Consider the following 20,863-nt stretch of genomic DNA (forward strand, 5'->3'; position numbering starts at 1 on the left):
ATTATCTGTTTCTCATTTATATGTCAGGTTAAATTCTAAATAAGCATGTCTCAGAGAACAAGCAATTGGCACGTGAAATTTCTTACAGATGGAAGTTTAAACTGCAGTAGAGTATGGACTGTATTTAGAAACATAGAAAACTCAATGGAATACTAGAAACCATGTAGAATATGATCAACATACAAAGCTTTGTTTTTTTCAGGCAGATACTTTTTACCCAAAGTGCAAAATTGTTTCTGTTTTTAAAAATTAAATTTTGTGTGTGTGTGTGTGTGTGGTTGTTTTTAGTTTTATTTTTTTTTTATATTTCCATTTTTTAGCAACACAGTTGCAACTGAAAATGCTATCCAAGTACCTGGCATCATCCTGTTGTTTCAGAACAGAATTTTGTTCTTTTAATAGTGATATGTGAAAGGGCAGAGTGTTATAGTACAAGCTATTTTATGCCTTTTAATTTTGACTGATAAGCCATAACATACAGGTCTTATGGAGCTCATAATTGACCTGACAGGTTATAATATAATGTGTTTTAGAGTTTGATCTAGAGTTGGACTTCTGAAAAAAAAAAAACTTAATAAAAATGGATTAAATATTTGTTTCATTTAAGGGACATGTTGAGACCATCTTTGATTGCAAATTCAAACCTGATAACCCTGATCTTCTTGCTACAGCTTCATTTGATGGCACAATAAAAGTTTGGGACATAAATACTTTAACAGCGGTTTACACATCTCCTGGTAATGAAGGGGTTATTTATTCTCTTTCTTGGGCTCCAGGTAAGAATATTTTTCCTTAGGTCTAAATGTTCTTTGAATTAGCATTGACTAGCAGAATTCATGTTATAAAAGTTTTAGGTAGAAGGGTATCTTGTAAGGTTTAAACATCTCTGAACTGTTACCTGTGAAACCTGTAGAATTCAGTGCTTGGTGTTGTGGTTTACCCTCATGAGATGTGATTTCACAGTTTCATACTGAGTCAGAATGGAGGGAGGCAGATCTCCAGAATCTTTCTAGCATTACCTAATGCAGATGATGGAAGAGGCTTTCTTTGCATGGGAAGCAGCTTGTTAAAGGAATTAGATTCTATTGTGTTGAAAAAGTGGAACATATGTGTTTAGTTCTTTCTCTTCCTTCTTTATGTAGGATTCTAATCACTAAAAAGCTCTGCTTTTGCTTTATTAAAATAAAGAATACCTTTTCTGGACTTTTCTTAAAGAAGACTTTTTCTTTTTTCTGCTTTTTTTTTAAAAGTCTCTGAAATTTTCTTCTTAAAACTGTTCTGCAACCCACTTAGTTGAACCTGGGATTACATTTCTCAGAGTTACTAATGTCAGTAGTTAATAGGTAGGTTTTCTTGCCTTTTCATTCTTTGGATAGCAGATGCATTTTTTAAAAAAAAGTCTTAAGTAATTCAGCTCACGGCTTTTCTCTCCTATGCTTTTTAACTCTAAGAAATAGTAACTGAAAAAAAAAATACTGCAACGGGAAGCTTAGTGTGTAGTCTGCATATGTAAAATGAGTTTGCAGTTTTTTGATTTCAGGGAGTCTCTTGAATATTGTTCTTCACGGATAATTTGTCTCGCTCGATGGAAATTATGGCAATATGAAATACGATGCTTTGTGCTATTTTGTTCTGAAATTTAAATTCAGTTTGTAGTAGTATATCACATTGAGAGAATAGTTTGTTCACTGTGGAGGGAATAAACATAGAAGCCAGTGCATGCCACTATTGGTATTTGGTCTCAAAAGGTCTTTGAACATAGTGATTACTCTTCATCTTTTCTTTTCCCCTGTCGTTCTCCTACCTGAATCACTTTCCGTCTTACATAGGTGCCTTTCTAGACTCCTCCTGCATAGCTTGTTTTCTGCCTATGAAGTGTGGTATAAAATGACAGCCAAAATTCTTCTATAAATGTGCAATGTGGCTATTTAGGAAAAGTATAGCTATATTGAGATAGAGGGTCACTGTGCTGAAGAGAATTTGATTGATTTTGGATCAGGCCTGAATTCAGTTTTCAGGTTTTCACAATGGAGTCGTATATTCAGATTTCCCACCCTCTAGATTGTGGTTACAGATGCAGGTACATACTTGATGGGCTTAGGTGCTGCAGTAGAGCAAGACTGAGAAAACAAAGTACTGTTCTATGCTCTGTTGCAGCTTTTGGGATTTGTCATGGTATGTAGGGAACTTTAAAAGCACATGCTTTGGTTGCTACAACTTTAAGCTTAAAACATTGAGTTTATGTCTCTTTTTCACTTGGAGTTATATGCATCATGGATATTATTTTCTTGTCACCTTAACTTTCATCAGATAATGAGAGTATTTTTTGTAAAAATACAACTTTTATTTTGCCCTTGAAATTGAGATTTGTGACTTAGTGTCAAATAGTGGCCTTAACCTATAAAAAAACTCTTGTTTAGGTATCATTGAGTTCTTCTGTTTATATCACGTTCCTTGAGTTTAGAAATGCATTGGTTAAACAATATTGTGATGTTCTATTTATTGTGAGATCTGACAAATATTTTTTCTGTAAAGGAGATCTGAACTGCATAGCAGGTGCAACATCCAAAAATGGTGCTTTCATCTGGGATGTCCAAAAAGGCAAAATGATAACCAGATTCAATGAGGTAAGAGAAGATTGCTTCTTTTTTTGTCTATATGAAATGTAAGTTGGTTGTTCTCTCTAGTGTCAATAAATAAAGATGGGTCAAAGTTCATATGTTTTTAAAATGGGCTGTAATGCTAAAGTCTACAGAAGGAATCACACGGGTGCCAGTTTATCTCTGAGGCAGAACCATTTTTTACTTTGACTGTTTGTGACATGAGAATGATGAAGCACCAGACGTCCTCCATTGTCTTAAAATTGGCAGAAGCATAGCTGATTTTTTTTCTTAGATGTGTAAATATATATGGATATATAGATTTTAAACCAGGTATCAAAATGTAAAGTGATGTTCTTCATTTTCAAATGTAAGGCACAGAAAATATTTTCAGTCCCTGAAGTCTAGACCAATAAAGCCCCATTTTGCTGTACACTAAACATTATTTAGAATTCTGCCTTGTACTACCTGAAATCTCTCCAGGCATTTGCAAGTCTTGAAACAACAGCATAATTGTTGTTGGCAGAAGGACTTATTAAACACTATGTTGTAGTATTCTGTGTTATTTTATGTATTCATGAATACAGCTGTGATCTTCGGATCATACAGACATAATTAACTGTGGCATCTGCATCAGAGGACAAAGGATGCTTTTTAAGAAAACAGAGATGGGGGTGGGGAGTGTGGGCAGAAAACACACACATATTCAGGAGTTCCTTGAGTTCTAACACTCACAAGATTTGCACTTGAGATACTCATTTTTTTTCTCAAATGTTCGTCCTGATACATGTCCCACTTAAGTTTTCACATACCCCATATTCATGGCCACTAACTTCATTATTCCAGCAAGTAGCTAATGTTTTTTCAAGCTTCAGGTTTATATAGTTATGTGTTGCTTATTCTTCAACTTGACCCAGTTTTCTCTCTTGGATCCTGGAGAGTATGGGAGTTTTATTGTCTCTCTCTCTTCCGTCCCAGTTTTTTGGACTTGGATTCTCAAATATCCTAGGTATACTGGGGATTCATTATAATGCATTTTTGTAAAGCATACTTTACTGGGAGAAAAGTCCATAGGAGGACAAAATAAAAGAGGTGAGTCAATAGATGTGAGAAAAAGGGGTGAATTATTTCTTATTGATAGGTATTTTGCATTTTTTGAAGCATGGAAAGAATGGAATCTTCTGCATTGCCTGGAGTCATAAAGATTCCAAAAGAATAGCAACCTGCAGCAATGATGGATTTTGGTGAGTGTTACTGGAAGAAAAAAAAAAAACAAACATGCTAAATGCACTTCTGAAGTCATTAAACCTTGACAGTGTTATCAGTGATTAATTTTTAAACTTTTTCTTACTGGACAAAACTTGGATTATATTAATCTCCTGTACTTGTCAGGATATATTTTTTCACAATTGTAAGAAAAGAATTAAGGAAATGTTTTTAACAGGAATAGTTTTTAAGACACTCTGATAGTGAAACTGAATATAGATTTTTATTTAGCCAAGAATATTCTTCTGTGTTTCTTATCTGCAGCTATGGAGGACACTTTTCAAAAGCTATCCCACTTTACTTGCCTTAATTTTTTATTTTTTTTTTTTACATTTGTTATTTCAAGGACTAGGAGTTGCTATTTTAAAACAAAGTAATTGCAACTGTACTATTACAGGAATATAATAGCTTATTTTGAAAGAGTTGTAAATGCCCATGTGAACAATTTTGCATTTATTGTGTTTCAGTGCATGTTTAAATCCTTGCTCATTCTTTTCTTTTGCTACCCATGTTATTTCAACTCAAATATAACAATCATGAATCTTAGAAAACACTCATCTCCCCCTCCTCCCTCCCCCCAAATTCCCTAAAGATCTATCTGTACCTTAAAGCCACAGCTACAACTTAGATTTTGGGCTGTTAGGACTTTTTCAGGGAGGGAGGTACCACAGTGAACATCTTCACAGCCCCTACGAAGGAACGTGGACTCTGAAGTCCCATTAAACGTTTTGTTGGGAAATACATAGTTAGCCTTCTGGCTGAAGGGAAGGAGGTTTCTCATGTTCTTTCATATACTTTCTTTGCTATCTGGCTTACATGCACAGAGTCAAACTTGAATTTTGGATAGCCTACTCAGAGTGCTTTTCCTCACAGTGTTGCCTTGTAATTGGTTTCAGCATTATTCGAACTGTTGATGGCAGAGTCCTTCACAGGTACAAACATCCGGCCGCCGTGTTTGGCTGTGACTGGAGTCAAAACAACAAGTAAGTAAAAATTAACCCAAAGAACTGATACCGTTTACTATTTAAATTGATTACCAATAAGGTAACATAGAGTTATTTGGCATGTGATATTTACTGTGCACTGAGCACTGAAATTGTTCCTGTTCCACAATAGGGTATGTCCGTAGCAGCTCTGTTTTCCCACTAGTGGATTTCATTGCCCAGCATGAACTTATTTAACTTTCAAAAGAAGATGTTTTCATAGTGATGTGAGAAGTAAAAATTCTCTGGCTGAATATATAATGGGGAAAAAAGAAGCAGACATTCAATAACAGGAAAGAGGGGTATAGATTAGTTTCCTATTGTTGACTGCTAAACTGGAGATATAGCAAGCAACTAAGTACACTGTGATATATGTTAATTTTACAGATAACTCCTAATAACCTGAGAATGTTCTGTCAAAAGAAATTGCACAGTAATTCAGTCTATTAATAGTTATGTGTTGGGTGCTTGGTCAGACTGTAGTGCAAATTACAACTATGGGATCTTTATTTTTGTCTCATTTGGTATATTTAATTTTTAGTATAGTTAATTAGATTATCAATAATTACTTCATGCAGAGACAAAAGAGATGCAAAAATACACTGTTTTCTTTAAAGTAAATTCCAAAATGCACATCATATTTATTTTTAAACTAAAAAAGAACTCCTTTTGATGATCCCTGTGACTGAGGTTTTTACTGTTCTTATTTTGCAGAGATATGATAGCTACAGGTTGTGAGGATAAAAATGTTCGTGTTTACTACTTGGCAACCAGCTCTGATCAGCCACTGAAAGTTTTCACAGGGCATACTGCAAAGGTATTTCATGTACGGTGGTCTCCTCTGAGAGAAGGAATCCTCTGCAGTGGCTCTGATGATGGGTGTGTATTTCTGAACTATTAGAAAACTTAAAAACTCAAGCAGGACTATCAGAGAAACTTAAAGTCTTTACTGGCACATATAAATCCTGTTTCACATGAGCAAGAAGTAGTGAATCCAAGATTCTGTCACAGTGTTATTATGAGGTATTTTACCACCAATCATGGCTATGTAATAAGACTTGATTACAGAGGGATTTCCAGAATACAGTCACACTTCTGCTTTGAGCAACAGGGATTGTTCAATAACTTAGTCCCAGGTAACAGAAAGTAAACAATCTTTTGAGTTTATTGTACTTGGTAATACTCCTGTTGATAGTCAAACTTGGAACTATTTCAGATGATTTTTTTGGCACCTAGCCTTACACAGTACTTAGGAACAATATACAAAGGTCACACATGAGCACATACTGCTGCAGGACAATATATATGTAAATACATATTTATAATATGGCCTTCTAACTTGTGGATTCTACTTTGTGCCTCAAGGACCTTTAAACGGCCCCTTTGCAGCACTTGAGAAACTCCAATAAGTGGCTGTGCTGCCATGAGTGAGCTTTGGTAACATACTTGATAATGTAATAAAATTTAGCCAGAATTACTGTGATCTTTTCAAGAAACTGAACTTTGAGATTCCTAATTCTGTAGTCAGCTCAGCTAGCTGTACCCAGTGATAGCAACCACTGAAAATAAAAGGAAATGTTAGAATTTTGTTAAAAGGGGAAAAAAAGAAATAGTGAGAAAGCTGGTATGAATCCATTGTTTGGGTAATTGTGGTTGGAGTTTCACAGTTTTAAGGTAGTGTGGTGTTCAGGTCTGCCATGAGACAAATGCCATGTTCAAAGGAGAGAAGATAATAGAATGGAATAGAATACTTCAGTTGAAGGGACCCCCAGGAATCATTTAGTCCAACTGCCTAACCACTTAAGGGCTAACTGTAAGTTAAAGCAGATTGTTAAGGGCATTGTCTAAATGCCTCTTAAACACTGACAGGCTTGGAGTACCTCTCTAGGAAGCCTGTTCCAGTGTCTGACCATCTTCTTGGTGATTAAATGCATCCTAGTGTCCAGTCTAAACCTCCCCTAGTGCAGCTTTGAACCATTCTCATGCAGCCTATCACTGGATCCCAGGGAGAAGAGCTCAGCACCAACCTCTCCATGTGCACTCCTCAGGAAGCTGTAGGAAGCAATGAGGTTGCCCCTCAGACTCCTTTTCTTCAAACTAAACCACCCAAAGTCCTAACCCACTCCTCATAGGACGTGCCTTTCAACAGCTTTGTTGTTTTTGTCTGGATGCATTCAAGGACCTTCATGTCCTTCTTAAATTGTGATGCCCAGAGCTACACATAGTACTCAAGGTGAGGCCACACCAACGCTGATTACAGAGGGACAGTCACCTCTCTTGACCAGCTGTTTATGCTGTTTGATGCACCCCAGGATGGGGTTTGCCCTCTTGGCTGCCAGGGCACCCCACTGACTCGTCCCATTAATCACTGTCCAGTGCTCCAATCTAGATCCCTCTGCGAGGCCTCTTGTCCCTCAAGAGAGTCAATGGCACCTCCCAGTTTGGTGTCATCAGCAAGCTTGCTAATAGTGCATTTGGATCCTGCATCCAGGTCATTGATAAATGCATTGAAAAGGACTGGCCCTGGAGTTGAACCTTTAGGAACACTGCTGTTGACCAGTCACCAGCCACATGTGGCCCATTCACCACAGCCACATGAGCCCTGCCATTCAGCTGGTTCTTCACCTAGCACACCACGCCGTGAACCTGCTGATCTGCCATTGGAGAACTTGTCCAGAAGATGCTGTGAGGGACAGTATCAAAAGCCTTATTAAAATACATAAAAACTATGTCCACCACCTTCCCTTCACCCATTAAGCAGGTGACCTTATCACAGAAGACTATCAAATTAGTTAGGCAGGACTTACCCTCTGTGAACTCGTGTTGACTGTGCTCCATGACTGCATTACTCTGAAATGCTCTTCAGTAGTGCACTCTCTGATCTTCATAGTTTTTCTAGGAGCTGAGGTCAGACTAACAGATCTGGGTCTGTTAGAGGGCTGTTAAAGATATAGGAAAGATAGATCTTAACAGTTTTGCTTTGTTTTTCTATCATTTTTTCCCCCTTGATGTCCTAACAGACAAATTTATTGCACATGCAGGTATAGGGGCAAACTTCTTTTCTCTCATCGACAATAATGGTGCATGTGAGATTTTGAAAGACTATGCAGCTGATTAAATAGTTTCTTACTCTAGTAAATTGTCTTTGGTGTTATTTTGTACCGTACCCTAAATGTGAAGGGCATTAGCTCCAACTTCTTCTGTTACAACTTGTATAAACATAGCGCAAATAAATATTCTGAGAAATCTTAATCCTCAAATATTGCTGAAGTAGAGGAATAATCATAATTCTGTAGGGGATTTGATAGTTCTTTTTAATCCTGTTTCAGTACTGTCCGAATATGGGATTATACCCAGGATGCTTGTATAAATGTTCTGAGTGGACACACAGCTCCAGTGCGGGGACTGATGTGGAATCCTGAAATTCCTTACCTTCTCATCTCTGGCAGCTGGGACTATACAATTCGAGTCTGGGACACAAGAGATGGAACATGTTTGGACACCGTTCATGATCACGGCGCAGATGTATATGGTAATCTTTAAAAATTTTATTTCTGTATTGAAATGCATTTGAAAAGATATAAAATTTATAAAAATTGATCGAACTGGTTGTTAGATAAACTCAGTTATTTGACCACATTTTAAAATGCTCTCTTTACTAGGATTAACATGTCATCCTAGTCGTCCATTTACTATGGCATCTTGCTCTCGTGACTCCACGGTGAGACTCTGGTCATTGACACCTCTTATAAACTCTCTACAAATAAATATCTTAGCAGAGAGATGTTGGGATGAGATTATTGGTAATACAGGTAAGTGAATTGTATGTACCGTTGGTTTAGTCTTCTGTATGATACTGTATTTTTTTCTTTGTTTAACTTTCATGTATAAATCTTTGTGTATGTTAGATCGTGCTGTGGAATCTGGTGCTCCTCCTTTGCTGTGTGGTAAAGTTTCCAAGGATATTAAACAAGAATTGGAAAAATTAACAGGAAATCCTCGAGGAAAAAAACTAAGGTGGTTTTCAGAATGTTTTTCAGTAAGTATTCTGCAAACTTAAGGATGTTGTCAAGCGTGCATGACTTGCTTTGCTGAAGTCAATCTCCAAAACTGAAATGTCTTTCTTCTCTACCATTTTTTTTTCCCCTTTCTTTCTGAAAGGGAGCTCAGAAAAGATGCAGAAATAAATTGTATCTCTTAACAGTTCTGGATGTAAAAATGTCCAAAACTGAATTGTTTGTTAGTGTGAACACTAATTTTTCACAGTGAAGTAGGTGGGATAGTTTAATTTTCCATAGGAAAGTTTTGATCTAACAAGAATTTTCTATTGAAGAGAATGAAAAGATGTTTTTTTCAAACTACACTGGATTTTAAATCCATCAAAGGGATACCCTCTTAAACAGATGATGTTTGAACTGCCCAAGTGTCTGTGCCAAAACCACTGTATTGCCTTCTAGGAGCTGTAGATCTGTATGGCCCATGCCTCAGGATCCATCTGTTTCCTTTGCTCTGTTGCACAGGAATATTTCCTATAAATCCCTGCAGCCTTTCTGTGTCATTGAGTTAAAAATGTAAACTTCTGGGTTTCTGTTAGTGCTTACCTTCATAGGAGCTGGACTTGAGGTAGAACAAGGACAAAAATGACCTGGAACTACAGTTTGTGTCAAGCACTGTTGTAATTTAAGTCATTACACTGATCTGCAAAGATCTAGTTCACCCAAAATACAACTTTTGATTTCTAGCTAAATTGTAGTGTATCATTTAGAAATGCTGAAACAATCTTCCTCAATTACGAATCTTTAAATTTCCTGTTATATTAAAAATATAATTTTATGGAATTTCTTGGAAATTCACATTAATTTTGATGTCCTGGGTTGATTCAAGAGTAAAAGTGTTATAAGAATATGTGAATTTTCCAAGAACAAAAACCTTTTTTTGATCATCTGAGTTCAGTGCTTTGTGAATCCAGAAAATGGTATTGTGCTTAAACTATGGGGAGTCAAGTAAGAGCTTTAGGAGGATAAAAAAAGAGGGAATAGTTTGTTGTTGTTGGGGGTTTTTTTGGAGGGTTGTTTGTTTGTTTATTTTTTCCCTTCCCTCTGGTAGGATCTGCTTTTTACCAACTCAGAAATAACTGGCCTTCTAATTTATCTTCTTGTTCTTATAGATTCTTATTCTCAGTTCAAATGTTTAATAATTTTTTTATGTTTTAAGCTTTTAGTTACTTAGTCTCTTCTAAACCTTGTTCCATGTTAAAACATTGTCCTAGTTCTACAGAAGGAACGATTCAAATGTTAGACCAATAAAAATGCTTAAACTTTATTTAAAAAAAAAAAAAATATCACCTTGATGGCCTGCAAGATTGTATACATATACAGTTATACCATATGTGTCTATTTTAAGATTTAATGTTAAGATAGTAAACCAGATTGTAGCAGCAGTACCCACCAGGTAGCTTGTACTCCTTTGGAAGCAAAAGGGAAAACGAATGGTGAGCTTTCAACTGTGTCCACACATAATCAAGGACTTACATTTGTGGACCTTGCTGTGTCATTACAGCCTTCAAGAAGACTGAAAGATTTGTAGTATTTTGAACTCATTTATGTCTTCATAGTAAAGCTTCTAATATTGAAAGTAATAGTCAGAAATCACATTTCTTGGAATTGACAGACAAATGTTTTCCAGCATTTTATAAGTTTAAGTGTCTCTCTTGAACATGACTATAATACAACTCTTTTCTTCCCTAACAATTTTAGCCTCCAGGAGGCAGCAAGAATTTATGGGATTTGGTTGCTGTAGTGAAAGGACAGGATGACAGTTTGCTTCCACAAAACTACTGCAAAGGAATTATGCATATGAAACATCTCATTAGATTTAGGATGGTAAGTGAAGCATAAATGGTTTGTGAACATGGTTGTTAATCCATATAGTATTTTACACTTTCAAAAATAACATTCAGTGCTTTACAAAAGCATTGCTGTTTATTTCATATCTAAAAATATTTATGCAGTTCTCTGTGCAATATTAGTCTGTTCAAAGAACAGCATCTGGCTAAGTCCACGGGGCCTTGTGCAGACTGAGTGTTAACATCCTAGGTTACCATTACTGACTAGAGAAACAGCTTTCAAAATAAAAAAGAAAAAAGACATAGCAAAGCAAGCACCACTACAGTTTGAGCTATGAAGCAGGTTTGTCTTCCCTATTATATATACTGTACTTTTATGTTCAATAAAGTCAAATCATTTGATTGTATAAAGGTGAAGTTTTAGTTATGTTGTGATGCAGGGACAGAGGAATACATGTCTGAAAATGGAGGCAAGTCAGCAGTAGTGTGCTCTGTGGCTGACTGGAAGGACTGGAAAACCAAGAACCTGTCATGAATACCAATAGGCAGCTGAAGTGACTCAGATGTGAATGTGAAATTCAAGTACTAGGCCATAAATTTCTTAGTAGCTGAATATATGAATATACAACCAGACACACAGTTTGTGCAGAATATGGGAATACAGGGCTCTGCCAGGGACTTAGGGATACTAAAGAATCCTATACACTAATGGCAGAAATAGAGGAATATGTCTGTCTATTGGTAAGGACCAGGGAATGCATAACCACTCACTTGCCACCCCCAGGGCTAAATACCTGCCAAGTGGCAGCTGTTGTTTGCTGTTGCAGACTGTCTCTTTTACAAAGTCACAGATTCTTACAGTGTCCCACAAATGTTAGAACTCTTAAGTGATGGAAGGTTTTTATTAGTGATGTTACTTGTCATAATAGTAGTTACTCTGCTAATATTATGAAATTCTCTGTGTGTGTCCAAACCCCACTTTTTTTCAGCCAGTTAGCCTGAGAAGAAGATATTCTTTTTGGACTCATGCAGTGCAAAGCAGTTTGTTTATCCCTGCAATGTGATTGAGTGCATATAAAGCCCTGAACAGCCAAATGCTGTTTCACATTGCAAACTGAGAATTCTTGAAATGTAAAGCTCCTTTTGCCTTTTTTTTTTTATGTTACATGCAGTCCTGTTGCAGTTTGTTTCTCAGACTCTGCCAGATGGAGAAATGCAGACATGTCTCTTCAAGGACTGTAAAAATTGCAGTGGTTGGGAATAGAAATAATTTACTTATTAATGGGGTATGACACATCAGGACACAGGCTGAGCCTACTGTATTTATTCTTCCTCTATGTGGACATCATTATAATGATAATAAGTACAATTTCCAGCTCTGTATGGTTTATGTTAATATTTTATTTTTTAAAAAAATTCAAAAATACCAAGATTTTGGACATCTGAGTGAATTACTATTACTTATGAGAAGATGGTTGAGATTAAAAAATATATAGAAAAGAGATTAAAGGAAGGCAATTGAGGAAAATGTATGTGTGCAACAAAACACTAACACAGTTACTTTAGCAATAGAAAACAGTTCACTGTAATCTCATTGTAATCTTTTCCAATTAGGTTTTTCTCAAAAGGATTTTTTTCTTAAATGACAGCCTTTATATTTCATTGTAAAGTTTGACATTAGTTGATTTAGTTCATTCTTAAAAACATTTGTTTTCATCACTAAAGATTGTACTTTTTTTTTGTTTCCCCAAACTTCTTTTTTCATCTTCCTTTTCCCTCAGTCCAAGGCACAAGAACTGACAACAGTGAAAATGTCCAAGTTTGGAGGTGGAATTGGTGCACCGAGCAAAGAGGAGAGGCTTAAAGAAGCTGCAGAAATACATTTAAGATTAGGACAGATTCAGCGATATTGTGAACTCATGGTAGAACTTGGAGAGGTAAAATATCATAAAGTTATTGAAGAAAAATAAAAAATGAAGATTTTTGAAAACCAGCTATGTTAGCAAAGGTGGGGTAGCAACAAAAAGAGTCACAAGTGCAGAACAGAGTAATCTTGCTGCAGTCATTTTTAACATATGCAGTGTAATGCATAGCTCATTTCTTATTTAACCTCTTAACAAATTTATTTTTAAGGGAAGAAACATGAATCTAGTTAAAAATAAAGCTGTTTCCCAAAATAAAACCACTGGGTTAAACATCTTGCTGCTCTCTTGTAGTGGGACAAAGCTCTGTCAGTTGCACCTGGTGTATCAATGAAATATTGGAGGAAGTTAATGCAAAGGTAAGGTAATAAAAAATTATGATGCTTAATTGTAGCTTCTATCTGTAAAAGGGCACAGAGAGGAAGGATGGGTACTAATACCAGTTGTACTTGGCCTTTGTTACAGCATTCTAGTGATGTTACTTTTTTCAGTAAGCTTTGGGATGGAACTGTGGAGGATTTCAACAATGATTTTGTGTACGGGAATCAAGTTCAAGGGTTGAGCATAAATTTCAACTTTTACTGGAAGCTCTAATGCAGTATCCACAATTTGCAAGTCTTCTGAGGTCTGGAAAGGCAGAAGGGTTTCAGTGAACTTTATATGGTTTCATATAACACCTATGCCATACAGATAAGTTTGGTCATCAATTATATATGTAGATCTTTCTTGTTTATTTATTCATTTGTTTAATTAGGAGAGCTGATCAGTTAATTCAGGAAGAAAATGATGGTGTCATCCCATACTGTATAGCTACTGGAGATGTGAAGAAACTAGTTTCTTTCTTTATTTCAAGAGGCCAGCTTAAAGAGGCTCTTCTTGTCACACAGGTACTATACAAGTAGCAGTGTGGGAGATGTGTTTACCCATTTGTTTCAAACTCTGAAGATGACAAGCATAGTTAAAAGGCTAACTCTGTTTTGCAAGATGGCTAAATAATGATACCTTGCTCTTTACTTTCATGTTAGATTGACCAGGTTTTATGCAGAAATGATAAAAAGATAGCTCATGTTTACAGATTTTAGGCCTGATTATTCTAAAAGGCAATCAGATGCTCGTTATCAATATTGATGTATTTGGTTTTGGTTGAAGTAGAAAAATTAACCTGATTTTCAGCAGTCAGTGTTGCTCTTAACATCAAAGACCTATAGGATTTCTCTTTCTACTGAGGTCATTTTTATACTACTTTCTATAGAATCTTTGGGTGAAACTGCTCCGTTGCAGTAGTAATCAATATAAGAAATCAAACTTTTAAGTTAATGCAAAAAACAGTGCAAGAGGTAACAAAAAGCATATGTCCCTTCTGCTACCTAGTATAAATACAAGTTAAAGGCTCACAAAACATGCAAGACTAATAATTTGGTTCACTCTCTCAGAATTCCTTTACTCTTTTTGAGTAGTTTCTGTATATGTAATACAATCTGCTAAATAAACTGTCGAGATTTGTCCCTGGTGTATTCTCTCATGGCTGCCCCTCCTTGAACTTTTAGTTGTCTCAGAGATAAGAACTTTAATAATGCATATGAATTTGCCCTTTAGAAATTGTAGAATCATAGAATCATTAAGATTGGAAAAGGCCTCCAAGATCAAATCCAACCATCCACCCAACACTATCATGACCATTAAGACATGTCCTGAAGTACCACACCCACATGTTTTTTAAACACCTCCAGGGATGGTACCTTTGCCACCCCCTTGGGCAGCCTGTTTCAATGCCTCACTACTCTTTCAGTAAAGAAATTCTTCCTAATATCCAGTCAGAACCTCCCCTGGTGCAACTTAATCCCATTTCCTCTTGTCCTGTCACTTGTTACTTGGAAGACAAGACCGACACCCACCCGACTACAACTTCATTTCAGCTAGTTTTGGAGTGCAATAAGGTCTCCTGTGAGCCTCCTCTTCTCCAGGCTAAACAGTCCCAGTTCCCTCAGTCACTCCTTGTAAGGCATGTTCCTCAGACCCCTCACCAGCTTTGTTGCCCTTCTCTGGACCCACTCTAGCACCTGAGTGTCCTTTTTATACTGTGGCACCCAAAACTGAACCAAATACTCAAGCTGTGGCCTCACCAGTGCCCAGTACAGGGGCATGGTCACTTCCCTGCTCCTGCTGGACACACTATTTTTGATGCAGTCCAGGATGCTGTTGGCCTTCCTGGGCACCTGGGCTCACTGCTGGCTCATGTTCATCTGGCTGTCAACCAGCACCTCCAGGTCCTTTCCTTCCAGGCAGCTTTCCAGCCACCCTTCCCTAAGCCTGGAGCATTGCATGGGGTTGTTGTGACCAAAGTGCAGGACCTGGCATTTGGCCTTGTTGAACCTCATACAACTGACCTCAGCCCAATGATCCAACCTGTTGAGATCCTTCTGCAAAGCCTCCTGACTCTCAAGCAGATCAACTCTCCCACTCAGTTTGCTGTCATCTGCAAAATTTCTGAGGGTTGGCTTCAATCCCTTCATCCAGATCATTGATGGAGATGTTAAACAAGACTGGCCCCAAAACTGAGCCCTGGGGAGCACCATTTGTGACCTGTGTCTGTATGTTGTTCTTCTAAAGGAGCTGAATGGTGCAAAGAGTGGAACTTTTGAGTTATGCTTAAATTTAACAAGTTATAATGTTTGAACCTGAAAGCATCTTAAAATTTAGAAAGACCTTCATTTTTCTTGTAAGAGAGACATTGCAGGGGTTGTTTTTTTTACAATTCATAGAACAGCCTTTGTCTCAAAGGTTTAATCAGATATTAAGCAATAAAATACCAAGACTTTCTTTCCCTTTTAACTGAGCCCTGAGTTTTAATGCTGTTGTTCAAGCTACACCTTAAAGCACATTAAAAAATATTCTTTTAGCCCACACTGATCTCTTCTCATTTAATGTTAGAAATAATTTATTGCCAGATGTTTAAAAAGGGTCAGCTTATGTCCCTATATAAACCTTTACAGATTTTACCTACTTCAGTAGGTAGTTCATCCTTCACTCATGGCTATTTGCTCCTTGGGGTGTAAAAATCAAGGTTGTAACACTCAACTGTCCATTTTAAGCACATTCAAAAGCTGAAAAAATCTTGTACAAAGGCACAGAAGAGGTCTCTTGCTTCTGTAGAATTTCTTGAACGGTGGATAAAATCAGGCTGAGATTTACATATGAATAAGTTCATTGATTTAAACATTTCCTTTTTTTACTACTAGGCTTTGGAAGGATTTTTATATATCTTAGATTATTTTGTTGTTGTTTTGTTGCGAAATCACATTTCATATTCGACTGGTGAATTAATCCTTTTTTTTTTTATTATTATTCACTTCTAGGCAGCTTGTGAGGGAAATATACAGATGTCAACACTCTCCACAAGTGGATCTACAAATTCTGGTGGAGATAAAACAGATGATTATAACGAGTAAGTTATTCTAGTTTATAACTGAAGCCTCATTTTCATGCTAAATGTAACATTTTCAAGGGAGACAAACCTTTGTGGTTTAATCTGGCATCAGCAATGTAGAATTTGACAACAGAATATCTTGTCTTGTAGTATTTAGTTGATAGAGTTGAACTGGTGCTACGCTGAATAGTTCCCCCATTTGTGCCTCCTCCTGCCACCAAATGGATTTTTTATATGTTTGCTTCACAAATAGCCTTTTTGTTTGCTTGATATTTAAGATGCTTTTGTACAGCATCTTTAGATTTAAGATGCTTAAATATGTGGTGAAGGTTAAATTAGGTGGTGGAGGTCTCATCTCTGGAGACATTGAAGGTCAGGCTTGATGAGGCTGTGAGCAGCTTGACCTAGCTGGACATGTCATCTAGTCCAAATCCCTGCAATAAGCAGGGACCTTTGGAGGTCCCTTCCAGCCCAATCCATTCTATGATTCTATGTTTAAATAGGTAGGATATTAACTTAGAACTCTTGGTAAGCAGAGTAAGATTTAGCTTTAACAAGTAACTGTGAGACCTGATGTTTTATGCATCTTCTCCTCCTGAAGCTTTGCTGCTTGTCATCAATGAAGTTTCTGACAATGTACACTAATGGCCTTATTTTCATGTGTGCCTATAAAAGAAACTGTGCATCTCTCTTTCTTTAGAACAGTGCTCCAAAACCTAAATTATGTTCTCAAGTTACCTGTGTAGTAACAAAAGCAGCTTGGAGGCTGTGTAATCACTTCATTTACATGTACAGTTTTTTAAATCTTAGATATTTATGCAGAGTTCACATGTACAGAATGAATAGCCAAATCTTTTAATTTTTTCTGTCTAATCTGAAGATACATTTCCATACTGATGTAGATTTTGGAAAACTGACCCAGCTGGATATGCACCAACATAAGTGAGGGGTGAAGGTCAAACCGATTGCATTTTGAAAGCTAGCAGAGTCATTATCTGTAAGTCAGATGCAGAAGTTTTAAGGTACAGGAGCAGATGTGGTGACTTGTACTTAATTTAAGAGCCAACCTTTAAGTGACCTTGCAGAATTCATGTTTTGTTCTTGCAGGCTTCTGCACGAAGTCAGTAAAGAACTAGCAGAGTGGTATTTCCAGGATGGCCATGCAGTGCTTGCAGCATGTTGCCATCTGGCTGTTGAAAATATAGAGGTAATTTTTTTGTTTGTTTTTTTCCCCTCTCTTTAACTATGGAAAGGCCAACGCAGACTTCCTTCATAAACTGTTTTTTTAAAATGTGTTGCTTATACTTGATATTTGCTGGTATATATTTATAGAGAGAGTTTAATCCTACAGTATTAAAATTAGTAGCAAAACTCCCCTGATTCTATTAAATTCAGGATTTCTGTCATGCACAGAAACTCTTATGTTGTTATTTAATTGTATTTTCATATATACAGTAGCTTACCTATACACCTAAGTATTACTGTGAATCAAAAGACCCATTCAGAAGTGGAACTTCATTGTGCTACAAAAAATACAGTCTCTACCTTGAACGATTTGCAGTCTAAATGATGAAGTAAATAGGAAAAAAATCCTACCCCTCAATACAAAAATAGGTCTGACAGGTAGAAAACATTTTATTGGTTTATGTATTTCATTTCTGGTTTTACAAACTGTTCTTTTTCTCATTCTTTCTGGATTTTGTTGTTGCTGACTCAATATGGTCTTCTCTATCCACCAAAATGAGTAATATTCCATCTTAATCAGCTGGTCAGAGAGAAAGCAATCATCAGTTAGTGTCTGTATTTCAAAATAGACTGTTTAGTATTCTGCTATGCCCATCAGCAGCTCCAGTTACCCAGAGAGAGTGAGAACAAGAGAGTCCTTCCTGGTTTGGGTGTTCTTTTTGTGTCTCCTTTCATGAAAAGAGAGGGGAAATATGTACTCTGAAAGCTAGCGTATTTACTTAAGACTAGAAGCTAACTGCTACCATGCTTTTTAGGTAAGATATTTGTGTAATGTCTTTGGCTGAATCAAGGAAGATTCTGCTGAAGGAAACCTCCTTGGTTATTTAAAACCAGATTAATGTGGTACAGAATTACGTGCTCATTCAGAAGACCCAAATATATATCTAAAGTTGCTTTAATCAATGCATATTATGTCCTTCTGTAAAAAGCAGTCTGATAAATGAATGTCAAATGCTCAATATGGTGAATCCCCAAAAATGCTTGTGTCCCTTAATGATATAATTTTTTCATTGAGCAAGCTTGCGATGGCAAACCTGATTCGTGGAAATGAGCTGGAGTTGGCAATCAGTGTGGGTACTGTCTTAGGAGAAAGTGCAGCACAAGCAACACATTATGCCCTAGAATTACTAGCAAGAAAATGTATGACAGTAACAACATGGTAAGAATTTAATCCAAAGCAGATTTATTTTTTTCCCCCCCCATGACAAAAAGATAGGGGTGTTTCATTCTGAATTTATTATGGATGCCAAACCACCATGGGTAGGTAGAATAAGTATTGCTGCTTGAGTGAGAATTGCTGTATTAGGCCTTTTGAAGTGCAAGGCATGCAAATTCTCTGCTTTGATCTCAAAATACGTTATAAATGCATTGTAAATGAGAGAAGAGTCATTGCCAAACAGGATATGAAACCCACTGGAAAAACCTGAGGTACCTGGGCAATAGGTAGCATAGTAAATCCTGGTCTGTACTGAATAAAAATAACTGCTTCAGACAAAGTTAGGCTAGAACTGAATTATAAAGTCAAGAAGAAGCTTAAGTAGGATCTATGAAGTGATTTTTAAGTGCTTGCTTGAAAAATATAAAAGCCTAAGAGGCTGAGGGATTCTTTTTGTATTGGTATTGGGAATACAAAACAGCTGACAAGATTTAAGGATGAAAGAGGTTTATTATTTAGTTCAGCAGAAGTAATTTCTTGCATATAGGGGAAAATTTATCTCTGCTACATTTTATTTTCCTCCTCATTGTGGTTTTACTTGGGAGGGTACAGTTTGGGTATCCTATTTTTGTCTACCAATGAAAAGCACAAAGTCTTCCTAAGGTATATTGGGCAGCTGTACAGATGTTTCATAGAAAATGTGTGCTAAGAAAACAGATGCTGCAATTAAGCATCAGTTTTTCTGATACAGCTGGTATTTGCTGAAGTATCTAAAGGCAGCCTGAGAGAAACAGAGTGGAAGCATTGTAGAAAGAGATAAATTAAGAAATGGATGACTTGCTGCTTTGGTTTTGCAGATGTAGTATGTCTGCATTGCACTTTTTAAAGTCTCTGAAGCTCTTTCTCTGATCTCCCTGCTTTCATTGTAAAGAGTGATTTTTATGTAGCCTCCAATAGGAAGCACTGGACATGGAAACAGTGTAGAGTTTTATTGTTTAGTTCCCTAACACAAGCTTACTCTGATCTCAGTGCTGTAACAACCAGTATGACATTTATACATAAAACTTCTGCAAACATATGGCATGTGTACACTGGGGTCTACATGGGTATACGTGCTAAAATTTTGAATTGGAGTACTGCATATTGCCCAAGTAGACATCTGGAGTTGTCAGTGGGTTTCATATGCTCTGCTGAACACAGCTACACCCTCCCATCTCAGATTCTGATTTGCAGCCATTAACAGCATATTTTTCTATTCCATAGGAAAAGATAAGCTATTCCTCAGTCTCTTTGTGTTTTGTAACAAGGAGATACTGGCACAGCATAATCCCCCTTGGTCCACTGAATGTCTAAGACCCTTTATGGGGAAGCAGTAGTTCAAGGGCCTCTGATGTTTGAAGGGTTCCCTTTTTTGTTTTACTGGTTGTTATGCTTAGGGATGCCCATCAATGGGAAACATTTCCTTGTAGAGACACACTTAATCATAGACACCTCAAGGAATACTGAAAGGACCTTGATGGGTTTAATAAAGAAACGAGTTATTGGTGGAATGCTTTTGGTTGTTTGGGTGTTTTGGTTGCTTTTTGGTTTGGGGTTGTTTGGGGTTTTTTTTTAGAAATGTTCTAAAATATAAAATCAAAAAATTCAGAACTACACATTCAGGCACCTCCCCATCTTTCCAAATCTACAGCCTTTGGAAAATGTGTGTTTAAGAACACCACTTTTATTTGTTTTAGCACCTAAATACAGTTAAAAGCAACTTTCTGCTATTCATAAGGCTAGTAGTATTCCACATGAGAGAGTGAGTTCTGCATTGGCAGACTCAGCCACCTGATTTTGATCCTTATGACAACAGCAGCTTCAGTTTAAATCTTAAAAAAACCTTCCAGCTAACACCACTTGTTGGCCATTTTGCAAGGGCTGCTTTGGATTTTTTTAAAATAAACGTTTGATTTCACTTTTCTGGCTGAGCAATTTCTCTTCACCTTTTCAAAGATGCTTAAATTGCCTATGAAGATGAGTACATGTGAGTTACTGATCTTGAAAATCGTTTTAAGAACTTCTGATATATCCTATATTCTGAAAGAGCCTTCCTGTAACTTGGAAGAGTGGTGACAGAACAGATTTCCCAAACACCTGTTGTCATTAGCTTCTTTAGCTTGTCAAAAGGCATTGGAAAGCTATTTTTTTGTTGTTGAACAAGTTGGTTAACCTGGCCCTTAGATTTGCTGTTGTGGTTTCATTATTTTCTATTAGATTTTTCATCTGTAAAGTAAGAATACAAACCAAAGTTTTGTTCATTACTGTTTCAATGTCTTCCTTTTAGCTTTCCATCACTTGGATACAGGTATTTTGCTTGTTTATAGAAAGAGATTTGAAAAGCATGTGACTTAACTAATGCTACAAAGGAGCTTAAACT

General features: G+C 36.8%; 1 protein-coding gene across 1 annotated transcript in view; it reads left to right on the plus strand.

Annotated features, from left to right (window-relative positions):
- WDR17 (WD repeat domain 17) overlaps nt 1-20,791 on the plus strand; it is a gene marked incomplete at its 3' end in the record, with an annotated part of 38,588 nt that extends 17,797 nt beyond the window's left edge. Inside the window, exons 8-23 of the mRNA XM_008948160.1 lie at nt 608-776; nt 2,536-2,627; nt 3,762-3,844; nt 4,763-4,849; nt 5,564-5,728; nt 8,179-8,381; nt 8,512-8,661; nt 8,758-8,888; nt 10,606-10,731; nt 12,476-12,631; nt 12,911-12,975; nt 13,371-13,503; nt 15,973-16,061; nt 17,151-17,250; nt 18,308-18,447; nt 20,771-20,791. Of these exons, the coding sequence (XP_008946408.1) occupies nt 608-776; nt 2,536-2,627; nt 3,762-3,844; nt 4,763-4,849; nt 5,564-5,728; nt 8,179-8,381; nt 8,512-8,661; nt 8,758-8,888; nt 10,606-10,731; nt 12,476-12,631; nt 12,911-12,975; nt 13,371-13,503; nt 15,973-16,061; nt 17,151-17,250; nt 18,308-18,447; nt 20,771-20,791 (1,910 nt within the window). The remainder of the gene's footprint in view (nt 1-607; nt 777-2,535; nt 2,628-3,761; nt 3,845-4,762; nt 4,850-5,563; nt 5,729-8,178; nt 8,382-8,511; nt 8,662-8,757; nt 8,889-10,605; nt 10,732-12,475; nt 12,632-12,910; nt 12,976-13,370; nt 13,504-15,972; nt 16,062-17,150; nt 17,251-18,307; nt 18,448-20,770) is intronic.
- Between the last annotated feature and the right edge of the window lie 72 nt (nt 20,792-20,863).

Source organism: Merops nubicus, unplaced genomic scaffold (genome assembly GCF_000691845.1).
Source record: "Merops nubicus isolate BGI_N331 unplaced genomic scaffold, ASM69184v1 scaffold14069, whole genome shotgun sequence".
In the NCBI taxonomy this organism is placed as follows: Eukaryota; Metazoa; Chordata; class Aves; order Coraciiformes; family Meropidae; genus Merops; species Merops nubicus.